At 32.9% G+C, this 16,793-nt stretch overlaps 2 protein-coding genes across 3 annotated transcripts; both read left to right on the top strand.

Annotated features, from left to right (window-relative positions):
• The first annotated feature begins 6,436 nt into the window (after positions 1 to 6,436).
• On the top strand, positions 6,437 to 11,843 carry LOC138329674 (uncharacterized). 2 transcript variants are annotated; one of them, XM_069276933.1, is made up of 6 exons: positions 6,437 to 6,473; positions 6,888 to 6,938; positions 7,975 to 8,316; positions 8,488 to 9,045; positions 9,412 to 9,496; positions 11,139 to 11,843. In XM_069276933.1, exons 1-6 carry the CDS (start codon positions 6,452 to 6,454, stop codon positions 11,596 to 11,598), a joined length of 1,518 nt encoding a protein of 505 aa, XP_069133034.1. In that variant the 5' UTR covers positions 6,437 to 6,451; the 3' UTR covers positions 11,599 to 11,843. The 2 variants fall into 2 exon arrangements, with proteins under 2 accessions (XP_069133034.1, XP_069133027.1); XM_069276926.1 differs by lacking the exon at positions 6,437 to 6,473 and adding an exon at positions 6,686 to 6,758.
• Positions 11,844 to 13,151: 1,308 nt separating this feature from the next.
• Positions 13,152 to 15,669, top strand: LOC138329667 (uncharacterized). Its single transcript, XM_069276914.1, has 6 exons — positions 13,152 to 13,311; positions 13,437 to 13,481; positions 13,789 to 14,130; positions 14,465 to 14,641; positions 14,954 to 15,035; positions 15,331 to 15,669. The coding sequence occupies exons 1-6, from the start codon at positions 13,242 to 13,244 to the stop codon at positions 15,494 to 15,496; spliced, it is 882 nt and encodes a 293-aa protein (XP_069133015.1). The 5' UTR covers positions 13,152 to 13,241; the 3' UTR covers positions 15,497 to 15,669.
• The last annotated feature ends 1,124 nt before the right edge of the window (positions 15,670 to 16,793 follow it).

Here is a 16,793-nt window from a genome sequence, read left to right as displayed (position 1 = left end):
AGAGTTATGTTACAACTTGTAGATAGGCCTATGATTTGATAACACTATGAGTTCTATATATAGTAGTAGATTGATATATACATTTATCACTTAACTGGTCCGTCCAGCCATATCATAAATATCGTAACACGCATGTGTAATAACTCTAGTATGACCTCACATGTAGTTTTGACGTCACAATATATATAGAAGTCGCATGATTGTTTCAGTAGACGGAAACGTCATATCCGAGCTGGATTTCTACTGTTTTATATAGAGACGATATTTAAACTTTTGCTTATATTTCTATTAATAAATAAGTTATGTGATAAATATAATCTTACACTCGTGACTATGTGATATGAAATTTATCAAACTCGTTAAATAATTTGATATGCAACTCGCCTAAAGGCTCGTGGCATGTCAAATTATTGAACTCGTTTGATAAATCTCATATCACATAGTCACTCAGGTAAGATCCTCTATTTCTCTTAAACTTTTTATCATTTTATCACTGCATTCAAACATTAATGGTACTCGTTTCCAATGTCAGTAAATCACAGATTATACATGTAAGTTCTATTTACTTCAGGTTTCACAGTCCATCTTCCATTTTCTATAACATAAGTGCATGTTCGAAGTTCTGAATTGTATGGTTAGTTGCCTATCTGCTGGCTTGACGTTCTCAAGATATTTTCTTTCAAATTCAAACTTACTTTCAAAAAAATAGAATACGTACGACATCCTGTTGATTTCTCCATGTCATTAAACCATTTTTGTACAAATTCATTTTGCAGTCTTTGTTTTACGGTAGATTTTAATGTTATGGATAAAGTTTCAAAGGCAACAATATAAATATACATATTATTTTCGGTATAAGTTCGGTACTGTTATCCAATATCACATAACTGATAACCGTCCACATTTTATTTTTACTCAAAAACTGTGCCGTGTTTGCATCGTTATAGCAGAAGTTTGAAATAAAACCACGGATTCTAGATATATTCATGCTAAATTTTGGGATTTTACTCGTAAAAAGATAGTGTTACATTATACTGTTTATTAATTACACTGAAATTTACACCATATGCTATCTAAATCTCAGTCCAGACTAATCCGAACATCATTTTGATATCGCTATTCAAATTGGACTGATTATCTAATCTAAAGTATAGATATATACTTGTTTGAATTTTTGAAGTGGTGTAAATGGAATGTTTTTAAACTAAAAATATCTACATCATAAAGCTAGAATAACCATTTACTCGAAAAACTCAATTTGTAGATCTAGCGTATATATATATGTGTGCGTATACATATGTGTACTAGCTTACGTACTACTACTCTGCCATCACAAGACCACATGACCGTAGTCGACACTACCCGTATATACGTAAATCACGACCAAAACCAACCGATAGCGCTAAAAGCTAGGCGATTCGTTGGGTGGCACTTAATTTTCAAACTGCCTTTTACTACCTTCAGTGAAATCAATGCGCCGCTGAAGATAGTCCCTGGCTTTTCAGTGATTTCGAAGCTGTATTTTATAGTCAGCAGTCATTCAATTGCGGAAGAAGAAATGTATGAAAATCAAAATGAAAGTTTTCTGGTAGAAGTTATTTTTTCTTTGATTTGTCTTTATCAATGATATGCCAAATATCCCGTTGCTTGTTCAGATGTAGAAATGGCTGGATCAATTTCACTCCCTGAAAATAATAAACCATATACTGGTAATTGTTTTCGCTGTTCCGCCGAATGGAGCCTGTGAATAGCTTAGACAACGGCTTCAGATTAATGCCAGCATCGTGTACTGTTTACATTGGAGGCCAAGTGTCAAAACGCACATGCTTGTGATGTATTGTTTTTATTATTCCGGTGTACCTGTTTACAGCTGGTTCCTATCCACGTTTAACATCCTGGAAGCTTTAAGTTGCTGATTAAATTTGGTTGTGACAAATGTCTTTTTCAGACTTTGTAGACAAATGAGGCCTAGAATTTTTTAGCATAAGTGTTGTAAATGTTAACAAATTTTAAAATTCTAAATGTAAAACCTGTAATGAATTTATGTTTGGTTTGATGACATTACTTTGAATCTTTGGAATGATCAATAGATAAAATAGTTATAACACAGAAAGACGTCTATAATATGACTCATGAGTGCTGAACCTTTTTTCTGAAATTGTCGCATAACAATTAAAGATGCCCAAGGGCCTTCCGTCAACTGAGTTCTGATGCATAAATAAAGAACAAAGCTGCAAAAAAAAAAAAAAAAAATAGAAATCTCTAAGACATAAACTCCCCGCCGCCATATGAAACTAGCACACTGAAAGGTGAGAAAGCAAGGGCAAATTCATCTTGTGGCAATTTATATATTGATCCAATTATTATGGAACCTATACACCTAAAATAAGTTGACTCCTTGTAATATTTTGACGCACGACGACGGACAACAGACGACAAGAATAGGTCAACTGAGACTTCGTCTCAGGTGACCTAAAAACGACATTCAGGAGAAACAACAAACAAAATATGGTCATTGTTAGTACATTAAATTTAAATAATACTTAATATTTAAATATTATCATAGGACCAAAGAAATTGATATCTGAGATGAGTGCGAAACTTACTGATCTTGCATTTTTGAATTTTCAAAATTAGGTCAGTGTGACCTACTTTTCTACATATTGTAATAGAACAATAAGAATTGATATCTGGGATGAACAAAACACACCGAACATGAATTTGGTAAAATTAGGTCAGTGTGACCTACTTTTTTAAAAATTACCACAGGACAATGAAAATTGACATTTGGGGTGACCAATAGATGGTGAAGGGGAATTTTGCAAAATTAGGTCAGTGTGACCTAATTTTCTATATATTGTTATAGAACAATAAGAATTGATATCTGGGATGACCAAAACATACCGAACATGAATTTTGTAAAATTAGGTCAGTGTGACCTACTTTTTTCTACATAAGAATTGACATCTAGATGAACAATAATACTTCTATTGATAACTAGGGATGACCAAAAACACAAAGAACATGAATTTTGTAAAATTAGGTCAGTGTGACCTATGGATTTTTGTAGAAAAAATATATTGATACATGGAGAAATGTAATGAATTGACATTTAGAAATCAGTAGTGACCAATACTTCTAGTGTGAAGGGGAATTTTGCAAAATTAGGAAATCAGTGTGATTTATTGTGGACAATTTATGTTAGAAATCAGTAGATGATTTATGATGGATACTTCTAGTGAAGAAATCATAGATGTTTATGATTGATACTTAATGTGAAGAAATCAGTAGATGATTTATTGTGGACAATATGTGTAGAAATCAGTAGATGATTTATGATGGAAAATGTGTAGAAATCAGTAGATGATTTATGATGATACCTAGTGTAGAAACAGTAGATGATTTATGATGGATTTCTAGTGTAGAAAATATAGATGTTTATGAAAATCAGTAGATGATTTATTGTGGACAATTTATGTGTAGAAATCAGTAGATGATTTATGATGGATACTTCTAGTGTAGAAATAGATGATTTATTATGGATACTTCTAGTGTAGAAATCAGTAGATGATTTATGATTGATACTTAATGTGAAGAAATCAGTAGATGATTTATGATTGATACTTCTAGTGTAGAAATCAGCAGATGATTTATGATGGATACTTCTAGTGTAGAAATCAATAGATGATTTATGATGGATACTTCTAGTGTAGAAATCAGTAGATGATTTATGATTGATACTTAATGTGAAGAAATCAGCAGATGATTTATGATGGATTCTTAATGTGTAGAAATCAGTAGATGATTTATGATGGATTCTTAATGTGTAGAAATCAGTAGATGATTTATGATGGATACTTCTAGTGTAGAAATCAGCAGATGATTTATGATGGATACTTCTAGTGTAGAAATCAGTAGATGATTTAAATCAGTAGATGATTTATGATGGATACTTCTAGTGTAGAAATCAGTAGATGATTTAGATGATGTGAAGAAATTATATGATGGATACTTCTAGTGTAGAAATCAGTAGATGATTTATGATGGATTCTTAATGTGAAGAAATCAGTAGATGATTTATGATGGATTCTTAATGTGTAGAAATCAGTAGATGATTTATGATGGATACTTCTAGTGTAGAAATCAGCAGATGATTTATGATGGATACTTCTAGTGTAGAAATCAGTAGATGATTTATGATGGATACTTCTAGTGTAGAAATCAGTAGATGATTTATGATGGATACTTCTAGTGTAGAAATCAGCAGATGATTTATGATGATACTTAATGTGAAGAAATAGTAGATGATTTATGATGGATACTTCTAGTGTAGAAATCAGCAGATGATTTATGATGGATATAGTGTAGAAATCAGTAGATGATTTATGATGTTTCTAGTGTAGAAATCAGCAGATGATTTAAAATGGATACTTCTAGTGTAGAAATCATGATTTATGATGGATACTTCTAAGAAATCAGCAGATGATTTATGATGGATACTTCTAGTGTAGATATCAGTAGATGATTTATGATGGATACTTCTAGTGTAGAAATCAGTAGATGATTTATGATGGATACTTAATGTGAAGAAATCAGTAGATGATTTATGATGGATACTTAATGTGTAGAAATCAGTAGATGATTTATTGTCGATACTTCTAGTGTAGAAAATCAGTAGATGATTTATGATGGATTCTTCTAGTGTAGAAATCAGTAGATATGATTTATGATGGAAAATGTGAAGAAACATGATTTATGATTTTAAAATTCAGCAGATGATTTATTGATTACTTCTAGTGTAGAAATCAAAGATTTTATGATGATTTCTAGTGTAGAAATCAGTAGAAATTCATGATAATACTTACAAGTGTAAATCAGTAGATGATTTATGATGGCATCTTAATGTGTAGAAATCAGTAGATGATTTATGATGGATACTTCTAGTGTAGAAATCTGTAGATGATTTACAGATACTTCTAGTGTAGAAATTTGATTTATTTGATATTTCTACCTCAATAAAACATAGAAACAGTAGATGAATGATGGATTCTTAATGTGTAGAAATCAGTAGATGATTTATGATGGATACTTCTAGTGTAGAAATCAGCAGATGATTTATTATGGATACTTCTAGTGTAGAAATCAGTAGATGATTTATGTTGATACTTTAGTGTAGAAATCAGTAGATGATTTATGATGGATACTTTAGTGTTCATAGATGATTTATGATGGATACTTCAGTGTAAAATCAGTGATGATTTATTTATGAAATTCTAGTGTAGAAATTGTATTTTGATCGATACATTATACAATGCTTTATGATGATTTTAGTGTAGATAATCAGTAGATGCTTATGATGGATACTTCAGTGTAGAAATCACAATACATGATATACTTCTTTTTCAAATTTATGATGATAATAAAATCTATTAGTGATTAATTAACAGTGATACTTTAATGTGTTTCATTATGATATGATTGCTGTACATGTCCAGTAGATGATTTATGATTACTTCTTTAAATGTTTATTTATAAAACTATACTTAATGTGAAACAGTGATTTTTGTGTCAATTAAATACAAGAAGTTAATATCCATAGATGATTTATTGACAAATATCACAACATTGTACTACATACGGAAACGTAATATCAATTCTTTTGTGATCAGACGCCTATCATAGTTTCTACATTTAAAAAAAAGAGCCACGATTACCGAGTGTCCAGAAATATTAACACTATGCATAACCCTCCTCATCTTAGAGTATGAAATCCACGACGGGCATTTGCCATGTATCTTAATCATGTGCTGATTGAAGTCGATAGTTTTCCTCTGGATACTTCTTTTTGTCCTCATAATCTAGCACATTTCAGAATAACATATGTTTATATGACAGTAACACAAAACCATCCAAATAATGTGATGCTGAACTATTAAATGAAACAAACAAATGTAAAACAAAATTTGACAAAATGACAATAAACAGTACATTTGTATGCCTTGATCAGTTTGTAACGATCAGTACGCATATGTACCTCGACAACTAAGCCTTTTCTATAACTATGAAAACAGTTTCATAAAAAGTTGCATATAAAAAAAGTGTCTCAGTGTCTATACATGTCAAATCCTTTCAGATTATTTCGTAATTCAACTCTGTCACTGAAACACAATACTGTTTACCCCTGAACCTAGATTTTGCACGATAAATACAGACGGAGCCCCGACTAACTGTCTCAATGCCCTGTTACTAAATTCACTTCCTTGTACATTGTGTAAACTTGTCCTGTGACAAACTGTTCATCGCTTCTATTTAATCACAAAGGTTCCACAAAGTTAGGGTGTTTTTTTTGTTGTTGTATTTTATGTTATAAACTGGAACGTAATGTTTAGATTTAAAATAAAGAAACATTCGAGAAATTTTTTCTGTTTGAGATAGAAGCCTAGACACAATTATGTCCAGAAGCAATTATACAGGTATGATAGTTTTTAGTTGTTTAACGGCTCAACACCATATGTGTACCAATAAACAATTGACTTGAAGCTGCTATCTTCAGCATTGATTGGTCACTGTGTTAACTACATCCTTGCTTGTGATTTTATGACGACATATCGATTGTTCATTATATCAATTCTCGGTTGGTCTGTTGTTTAGTTGGCTCATTGACCTAACGTCCTATTTACAAACCAGGGCTATTTAAGGAATGACCTCCCTGTATGCGGTGTGTTGGGTGTGTGAAGTGCATGTTTTGGAAGACTGCGGTATGTTAGGTTATATAATAGTTGAATTATTGTCCTTTTTATAGTTGCAATCACTGAATCATGTCGCAAATACACAAAGCAAACACATCTCAGATCTAAAAAAAATGTGATATTCTTTTTCTTTTCCAGATGTTGAATGCTCGGAGTGTTCTGATCTAGCAAGCTTACTTGACACCCCTTGTAAGTATATAACATATGAAGGAAATTATTTTGATGGGTCATTGTTTTCATTTTGCATCAATATCTTCACTGCAAGGCTATACTGGAGTCAAACAAGTAGTCAATACTTGCTAAAGGTGCAATATGCATATAATATAGAATCATTCACAATAGTTACACTTTATATACTTCAAATGACAAATAATCAATATACGGTCTAGTATCCGGATATAATCAAGGAATGTATGAATTCCTTAGGCAATGTCTTAAGTAATTCTATTTGCCCCAGTCATAATGTGTATCGGTTGTATTCAAGGGTTAATGGGAGTGGTACACATAAATTCAAAGCTCTTAATTTAGAAGTCAAATACATTATTATGCACTTTTTTTTAACCGTAAGGTTCAAGGAAATAAAAGAATTGAATTGAATCGGGGTAAACAACAAAAGAAATTGTTGACCCATTTGTTTATATATATTACATGTTTGTAAGAATCATCTCTCCAGATTTCCATTAATGTTTGTAGGTATTGTACTCTGTCGTCTGTAATTTACCATAATGTATTCTTTTCACGTTGATAGCTTATGTATGTGTATATTTCATTATTCTAATAAGTTGAATGAATAACTTACGAAAGTAATTACAAGAATTGTAAATTGTGAGTGAAGATATATGTTCTAGTTTCGCTACACCTTTTTTGTTTATATAGTACTTTTCAAAGTGATTTTGCACTGTATCAATAGAACTTTGGGGCTAAAATGGAAACTAACCGCCTTAATAAATATTTGTTAACTTGATTCTTTTAGTCGAATTTTGATCATTTGAATTTTCCATGTTTGAATTGTTTTATTGTCACACAATAAACATTTTTGTGCTTAAAATGTTAATACAGGCCATACCAAACACCATCTATCAAGGAGCATAGTTTATGGCTTGTTTTAGTAGGTCTTGGGTTCGAACTCCCGTCTGGTCGTGAGTTTTCCCACTGCTGCAGTATTCATGTATATAAAGCTATATTTGATTACTCCACATATATTTTGTTTTATATTTGTTTGCAGCTATATCTCCGTGCCAGCCTACTACGACCCGTGTGACAGGAAGTAGCGTTGTTTTTGACTTTTACGATAGTTACAATTTACAAACCAGTAGCTGTTCCTGTTCCGTCATGATTCCATCCACTGTAAACTTCGAGTTGTCGATGTATCGATATTACGGTATGGGTATCGACACGAATCCCGGATGCGGATCAAAGATCGAGGTCAATTCCAGCCGATCCGGGTCACTGACCATGGAATGTAGAGTGTTTGGATCCATATCAATGTTGACTGGAGACAAAGCAAGCGTTACACTGTCACGGGACCAAAACGCCGACTCCCGGTATTGCATGATAACGAGTACAAGTAAGTTGATATGTCAGATTTTATCGAAACAAACTGAAGATCCAAAAAATATGAAAATCTGATAACTGCAGAGCTCAGAAGTTTATATTTTGTTCGTTGATTTTCTGATTTGTTTTTCGTCAGTAATTAAGGTTGTGTAGTTTTTTTAAGCACGCATTCGTTTTGTTCTAGAGCCTCCATTTATCATGGATATTGAGTGTGACGCTGTCGGATCACCACCAACAACATCACCGCCAACAACGACAACTTCACCTAAAACAACAACATTATTACAAACAACAACAGTAAGAACCACAATGCCTAAAACAACAACAACAACGACGACAGATAAACCGACCACAACTCCGGAAACAACAACGCAAAGACCAACCACGATAAAAACAACAACCGCAACACAACCAATTACAACAACAACTACAAAAACAACACCAACAACAACGAAACCAACAAGCTCACCTCAAGTAATAACCACAACAACAACGGCTACGACCACACAACCAACAACCACAACAAAAGCAACGACCACTACATATTTACCAACTACACCAAAACAAACTACAGCAAGGCCAACGACCACCACTTTGTCAACATCTCAAGAACAAACTACAACAAAAGTTATCTCCCCTGCTCAGTCGACATCGACATCCTCGAACCCTAGTTCAACAACTCAGGCTACTGGAGGAAAAACAGAAGTCGGAGGGCAGAGTGAGGACAGCAGTGATAAAAATCGTATGTTTTAGTTTGCCTTTCATAATCACGAATCAAGAAGAGCTTATAATTTATTATTCACCACCAACAAATACCAACATCTTGAGAATTACAATACTTACAATGTGCTCGGTTTTAATTTTACAAGTACAATTTTACAGTACTGCAGTTCTGTGTTGTAACTGATATTTATAAGGCATCATACACGTTTTTCTGTACATTTAAATGTTTTTCACAGCTTAATTAATAAAATCTGATGGTTTTTAATGAAGAAAAATAAATGACAACATTATCGACTCGTTATGACACATATAACTTTAATCCTATGATACATTTTGCTTATTCGAATTAAAAAAAAAAGTATAAAAATAATTCGTTTTTTTTCAGTTGTAATCATCATCCCTGTCGTTGTCGGGATCTTCTTCCTCCTCCTGTTAGTGGTGCTGGTCGTTCAGCTCTCCAAGACGTGCAGGTAAGTCCAGCTGTAGTAATCGTAAAAGTACACATGTAAACTAATTTTCTGTATTTCCAAGGACCGTTTCTATACGTAATTATCATGTTTTGTCATATTTTCGCCCCTGAAAAACAATGAATGAGCAAAACAGGAAATGAAAACCCATGTCAATTTCACAATATTTGTATATGATATGCTCAAGTTAATGTATTTTTCAAATGTCATATAAAAATATGGGGTCCTCGATCAAATTTTCACAATTTCGTAAGCTTGAAGTTTATACCTAGAAACCCTACCCCCATTTCATCCAGTGCTAAGATGGATCATATTTGACTATTTTTTATAAAATCATGACGCAAAAAAACATTCCACATCAGTTCATATGTTTTTATGATATAAAATCTGATTTATGTCTGTTTGATTTCATGATTTTCACAAAATTTCTTGTTTTATCGAAATCCGTATGCATTTTTTTTATTAGAATTCTAGAATTTCGGTCCGGACGAGTCCCCTTTTATCATTTATTGCGACGAAGTTACTTCTGGTGTTTGAAAATCCATTCCCATTAACGGCAGGAGCCGCAAAAACCTCAGCGATATCATCTAGTTTTCACTTCATTGCTTTTATTTGATTTATTTTATGATTTTTTACATTCAATATTATATGAAGACACTTTTCACCTATTAAACAAATATCCAAGTGGAATGTCGTACCGTATAGGAAATCATTATGGAATCCAAAACAACTTCCGTAGCTTCGGTTTATACTGTCTATGTATCGGTGCGGTTTTCAAAAGTATGGACCTACCTTAAGGCGTACCGTGCGTTCCATTTGCAGATTCGTACCAGTTGTATCGATAAGAATCTGCTGTATCTCAGATGGAACGCGCCGTACCAGCAGAACTGTACCGGTACAAGTGGTTCGTTTTCAGAAGCGTACCACTTGTATCCAAGATGGCGGACCCGAGATTTCTCAATTGTTATCGGAATGTTTTCTTTGTTGAAAACAAGGCAGAGCGTATTTATATCCGATAAAATTACATGGAATGTTTATTTCAATGTATACCGAAACTATTTAGGTATTATTTTATATCCATTTTATTGTTAACACCGAAAATACTTAGCTTTTATATTCAAAGCGTATCTTTCATATGGGTGCCGCCATCATGGAAAAATCCAAACGCGTTCCATTTGGCGGTGCCATATCACTTTAGAACAATTGGTACGAATCCGCAAATGGAACGCACGGGTAGTTAGATAGCGGTTCCTCTTTATCACTGAATAAAATGTATTTTTCCCCAATATGATTTCATAGAAAATATTCGTAACAATCCTAAGACAATTCATAAAACCTTAAAATAGTTTTAAGACAAATCAATCCTAGGTTTAGACTTAGCTTATCACAGATGACGTCACAAAATGTAACGTAATTTTTGATTGGCTAAGCAAAATTGTTCCATAATCCTAGAGAAAAATGTTCCAGACGTTTGTGGTGTGTACAAATAAGATAACACTTGCTAGACAAGTATATAAGTAAATTGCTCACGCGTTTGTTTATATTCATTCATTGTATTGTCCCCGTAATATTCACTGAGGTAAACTAAGCACGTCGTAAACTGATTGGTCTGAATTAAACCGTGCTTTTTTGTTTGTTTTGACAGAAGAAAAGAACGGATGCCTAAACTAGATTTAGATAAAATCAGATTTGGTCAAGCTTTCCCGAGGAATAACATGTTCCAACACCCCACTGACATGATTGAGACAACTCATTACGACAGCAAAGAGGATCTCCATGGCAACCCCGACAGATATACCGCTGTCACAAACCCTATCTACATCCACGAGGAGTCCGGGTACTTACCGGATATCACAGACAAGGAAATTTCCCATTTTACTTCCATCCATACTTCAGAGTCGGACAAAATCATATCCGAACGGAATGAAAACAATACCCACGAAGCACCATTGTACGCTGTCGTGGACAAGTCAAATAAAGATACATCTTTAGACTCTTCTAAGATGTCTGATGTCAGTAGTAAAAGCAATAGCGATCTGAGCAGCTTCGGGATGCTACAAGAAAACGAGCGAAATCTTAGACAAGAGGAAAGTTATTATTATTGATATGCATGTGTGATAAAACGCGTGTATTTATATGGAAACTTTAAGTGTTCATAAACGCTTTCAAAACTATGACTAGAAGAAGCTTTGTCCAACGGACTAGAGATTTGGGAATTCGTTTTCTTCCTTTGTTAAGTTTTTTCTTCTGAAGCATTGCTAAAGAGAGTCTTTGATTGTATTCTTCTTCTGTGACAAACATTGATGTATAATGTGATTAGTGCGTGAATGTTCTAGCTGTTCTAGTTTAATGTGTGTGATTCCATAAATATAAAACTGCTTAAACACTGCAAACTAATGTATAACACTGTTAGTATACTCGTTTGAAGGGATATAACTGATTCCTGCTTTTAGTGGACAAAACCTGCAATATGCATTGCTATTCAATACGCTATATATGTATATCATTTTATAAGTTGCCGAGTTAAAATCAAAGTTTATTTTTTTTTTACTTTTACACAATTGCATATTTTGTATACATAAATTAAAAAAAGAAACCTTTATGTGTTTGCGTTGTTATTGATGTTTTGTTTGAGATAAACTTAGTTAAATATCAAAAACATTTTGTCTTATCACTAATGGTACCTGGGACGAACTACATTTTGTATTATAGTACTTACTATTTTCATTATTACAAATATCCCAGATATATACCAGATGATACCATACATAACGATAGAGTATGAAATAAAAAAAACTATGAAACAATGTATAAAACAAACTTAGCCTACGAGCGTCATATCCTGGATGTGGACACTGATTCTTATCTTAACAGAAATATAACTTTATCAAATATCAAAATTTATAGGTCGTACTTTTGACGCGTAATTAACCAGCTTGTATATTTCGAAATAAATATTGGAACAAATATATGTTTGACGAGAAAACAGTGTTCATCTATATCAGGTCACATTTCTTTTTTTTCACGATGACTTATTTTTTTCATGTCGAAAAATGATTTATTTCGCGTGTGTGGATATTTTCTATATCTCTTTGTTTACGGTCAAAAACATGGAAAAAAGACACGACAGTTACGATACAGAGCCTACTGGCTTATCGTATTCTACTAAGTCATTGTGTAACAATATCGATTTTGTACTCTGCCTCTGTACTCTGTAGGTCAGATTTCAGAAGCTTCCATTAGTGCTTGAGACTATGGAATAGTCAAAAGATGATACGAATGCCTTAACCTTTGTTAATTTGGAGATTAATTGGCAAATATATCGGAAAAAGAGTTATTTATGATATTTTAAAACTATAAGGGGTCGATACATTTAATTGACAGGGGTCGATAACGTCTGAATTTGCTCTGCAAAAGTTATCCTGAGCGTGAACTTTAATATCAGAGATGATTTAATGAGTTACTGTAGTATCAAATATAGCCTCGGTATTATCACAAAATATTTTATGGTTCAGTAAAGGTCAAAAATCAAGTTGGCCACGCTTGGTTTATTTATTGCGAAAGCACACAACACAATTTGTTAGGATATACGGGTACAATTGTAAGTTGTGTCGGTGACACACTTTTTATTACACGAATAGGCTATAAGGTTGCATCAATTTAAATGTGGAATTCCATGTCACTTCCTTGTTCGTAGTTTGGAAATGAATATGTCATATCAACTTTAGTGCGTCTTCAACGCTGAATTATGGTCAGAAGAGCTCCACTCAGTGTCCAGTTGCAATTGGTCATTTGTGTCCTGAGTGTGTATACAAAAGGTAAATTAGTGTGACGTCAGAGGGTGATGGTATAAATGGACTATAAATTATTGTCATTTGGTTGTTTACATATATGACGTCACTTACAATCTCAATTGAAATCCGCTTAATATATATCGTTACAGGAGATTCCGAGTCGAGTTGTTCTCGGATGTTAGAAACTATACCACGTAAGTATAATGTAGATTTGTACAGTATAATAAAGAGATGTATATAGTACTGTTAGCAGGTGCCAAATACAATACATGTAATGTAAGTTGTGATGTACTTACATGTACAATGTACATCACCGCAAGATTTACGTCAATAATGGATATTGTTTTCAGGTCGATGAAAATGTGAACAACCATTTGCATTGTCTAATTTATGATTGTTTTTGTTTACCAATTCTGTCTTTGTTTGCCTATCAATTTATTTCATGCTGATACGTATCTTACTGTTCAACTTTAAAGATATGACATGATGTCATTGTTGTAGATGCCCGAATGTGCACTGATGACGTCATCAATAGTGAGCTCATATTAGTAACCACACGAGACGCGTACACATCTGGTCATGTGACATGCACATGTACAGCTAGTTTGTCATCACCAGGAAATATAACTGTCGAAAGATTTAGCGATGAGATCTCATCAGCCAATGAATCGTGTGATGAAATCTCACCCAAGTCTCGTTGGAATGATACATCAGCCATTTTACCTTGTCAAAACAATACCACGGTAGAGATTGAGTTGTCTCCTTTTCGTGTTTTGGACATTGAATGGAATGATACGTCAGACAACACTAATAATACACATTGTGTTTTGCTTAATTCTACAGGTAGGTATTATTACAGTTTATTGTAATATAATTATTTCTTTGGTAACTGCGAAAGTGGTGTTCATATTCTCGAATATTGGCTTACTCAGAATTAAAGTTTTTGTTTTTTGAAGTTTGAAAAAATGGAAATAAATATTATAAATTTAAGGTAGACAAATTTTATTTCCCGTACAAGAAGATGACTGGGTAGCCGATACGTTATTTTGTTTACATTATTAAATCGAGGAAATGAACTGCTAGCAATGCATTTATCATTGTTATTATCTGTTTTATATTCATTATTGAATGATGGATACTTTGATCTTATTGATGATTGTGTTTATTATTACTGCAGTTTCTGGAAATATCACCGTTACATGTGTTACCCAGATGACAACAGAATCCGTGTCGTCTGCTCTAAATAACAATTCAGTGACGATACATGCTACTAACTTCACAACCACAGTTCCAATGACAAGTGATTCTGAAATGCCACGTAATTCCACAACATCACATGAAGAAAACACTGGGCGTATGCATGTCCTTTATTTCTAGTTTGCAATAGTCTTCTTTTAAGATTGTACCACTGAAAAGCCTTTTACTTTATTTATTTTGTTTCTCATTTCAACCTCAATGCAATGCAAATAAACAAATTATACCTTATGTAGTTGTATACTACAGAATTTAGGATAACGTAATTGAAATAAAAAACATAATGGAAAATTGTGACTCGTAATCTTTTTTTTTTTTTTTTTTTTATTGATGCATTGCTTATTTATAAGATAAGATAACTTGACAACGCCTATTCTAATTTCATGTTTTTTATGATTTTTGTGTGTTTCAGTTATCATCATTGTCAGTGCTCCTGTGGTTGGGAGTATCATCCTTGTGGTCATCATAACCGTTACCATAGCGATATGTAAGAGGTATGGGATTAAGTTTATGTTGATAGACTGGTCAATGATTTTAATAATTTATAGGAAATTGTATATTTATACTTATTAAAAATATATGTTTTTAATCTGTACTTTTCAGCGGTATGAATAAATGTTTGGCTTTTTTTATAGTAGAATTGTCTGAAACAATAAAATATTTCAAAATATCTATATGTTTAAACTGTATAAACTGAAGCTTTATTTGAAAAGAAATGACGAATCAAAATATTTGATGTTTTCTTTCCTTGTGGCCTCTTATAACATCATGTTAATATGGTTTTTATAGGAGATCAAGTCAACAACCGAAGACAACTGTTCCGAACTCCCCAGTGAGTACCGCGAGTGGGGCGAGTTACATTGACAGTACCCTAGATCGGTCGGTATCACTGCCTCGCCCCTACAGCACATACGGGACACAACTCACGTCAAATAATAAGATTGATGTTAACTGAGGCTTTGATAAAGCGGAAAATCGAAATAATATCCAGATACTCAGGAAGAGACGGCCAAATCTATGTTATTCTGTGAGGAAAACTGGCATCGTGTGATGCCTTGTGATTTATTTATCATCTGCATTGTATATATAGATATGTATCTTATCTGTATATAAAATATTAAGATTTAATCTGAGTTTGTTTTGAATCTGTGTCAAGTTCGTTTTATTAACAGCCTTGATCATTTATGAATTTGATATCCTTATTTTGGGTGTCAAGTGTACGAGTGCAGTAACCAGTTTAAAACTATTTGACGTGGTGAGAAAGTGTCTTGTGGCTGGCCAATAGTTGTTGGTTGACAGTGTTTCTTATAAAGAGCTTAAAAGTCATTTAAGGACAACCTGCTAATTGATCTCTTTGGTTAGATTTCAGTTTCACAGCAATTCGATTTTTACAGATAAAAAATATATGATATATAGAGGGTGAATTGTACATGTATATACTTATATTATTGTGTTTGATTTTTCGATTTGATACGAAAAAGGGTATCTATGCACATGGACAAAGTTTAAGAAACATCATGCATAATAAAAAGATGTTCACACGATATATAATTAATTATTTGCTGTTTCTTTTTAATTTGATGAATTTAGCAAAAATCAACAACTAGAAAGCTAGATGAAATAAACGAGATGTAATCATTCATTCTACATCGGTATGGGAACGTGTATATTGCTAAGTAAATACAAGGGTTGGGAAGTTTTATTGCTTTATTTCTATGATAAAACAAAAGATTATTTAATTCAACCATACATAGCCGTTAACTTTTTTTCAGAAAGCATCTGAATGTTTCTCGTAAAATCACTTATTACACATGTATGGCAAATAAGCATCTTTTACTGAAAAAAGAACAACACACGCATATATCATTTTCTTTCGTTAAGTTAGTTAAAGAACTTTCTTTCTGTCATTTTCCCTGGTCATGTGACAATAACAAAAGCCAGGCCCTACATTAACAATTACTATGTAATGTTTATATTTCATCTACGTTTATGTTTCTTCTAAAAAAATGACTATAGATACCCGCGTGTTATTTTTCACTAAATAATCCAGTAGGAAACAGTATTGCATTGATAGCTTAGTTCTAGATATCTAATGACGAACCTTATATTATCTGATCGTGACGACTTTGCCGTATTAAGTGGAAAAAGGAAAATTATTTGCCTCTTTGATAACATATATATATCCACAGGTAAGACACTCCCACATTTTGCAGCGCATTTACAGGTTGATACTCTCCCATATATGTTACATG

This window comes from Argopecten irradians, chromosome 1 (assembly GCF_041381155.1).
Source record: "Argopecten irradians isolate NY chromosome 1, Ai_NY, whole genome shotgun sequence".
Lineage (NCBI taxonomy): Eukaryota > Metazoa > Mollusca > Bivalvia > Pectinida > Pectinidae > Argopecten > Argopecten irradians.
This window is presented reverse-complemented; position numbering and strand designations above follow the sequence as displayed.

Excerpts from the sequence above, each read along its gene's own strand:
- LOC138329674 (XM_069276926.1), top strand. The coding sequence starts at position 6,701 with ATGACCTCCCTGTATGCGGTGTGTTGGGTGTGTGAAGTGCATGTTTTG. Across the intron at positions 9,046-9,411 it reads GGACAGCAGTGATAAAAATC|TTGTAATCATCATCCCTGTC; the intron begins GTATGTTTTAGT and ends GTTTTTTTTCAG. Across the intron at positions 9,497-11,138 it reads CAGCTCTCCAAGACGTGCAG|AAGAAAAGAACGGATGCCTA; the intron begins GTAAGTCCAGCT and ends TTGTTTTGACAG.
- LOC138329667 (XM_069276914.1), top strand. The coding sequence starts at position 13,242 with ATGGTCAGAAGAGCTCCACTCAGTGTCCAGTTGCAATTGGTCATTTGT. Across the intron at positions 13,482-13,788 it reads GATGTTAGAAACTATACCAC|ATGCCCGAATGTGCACTGAT; the intron begins GTAAGTATAATG and ends TCATTGTTGTAG. Across the intron at positions 14,131-14,464 it reads TGTTTTGCTTAATTCTACAG|TTTCTGGAAATATCACCGTT; the intron begins GTAGGTATTATT and ends TTATTACTGCAG.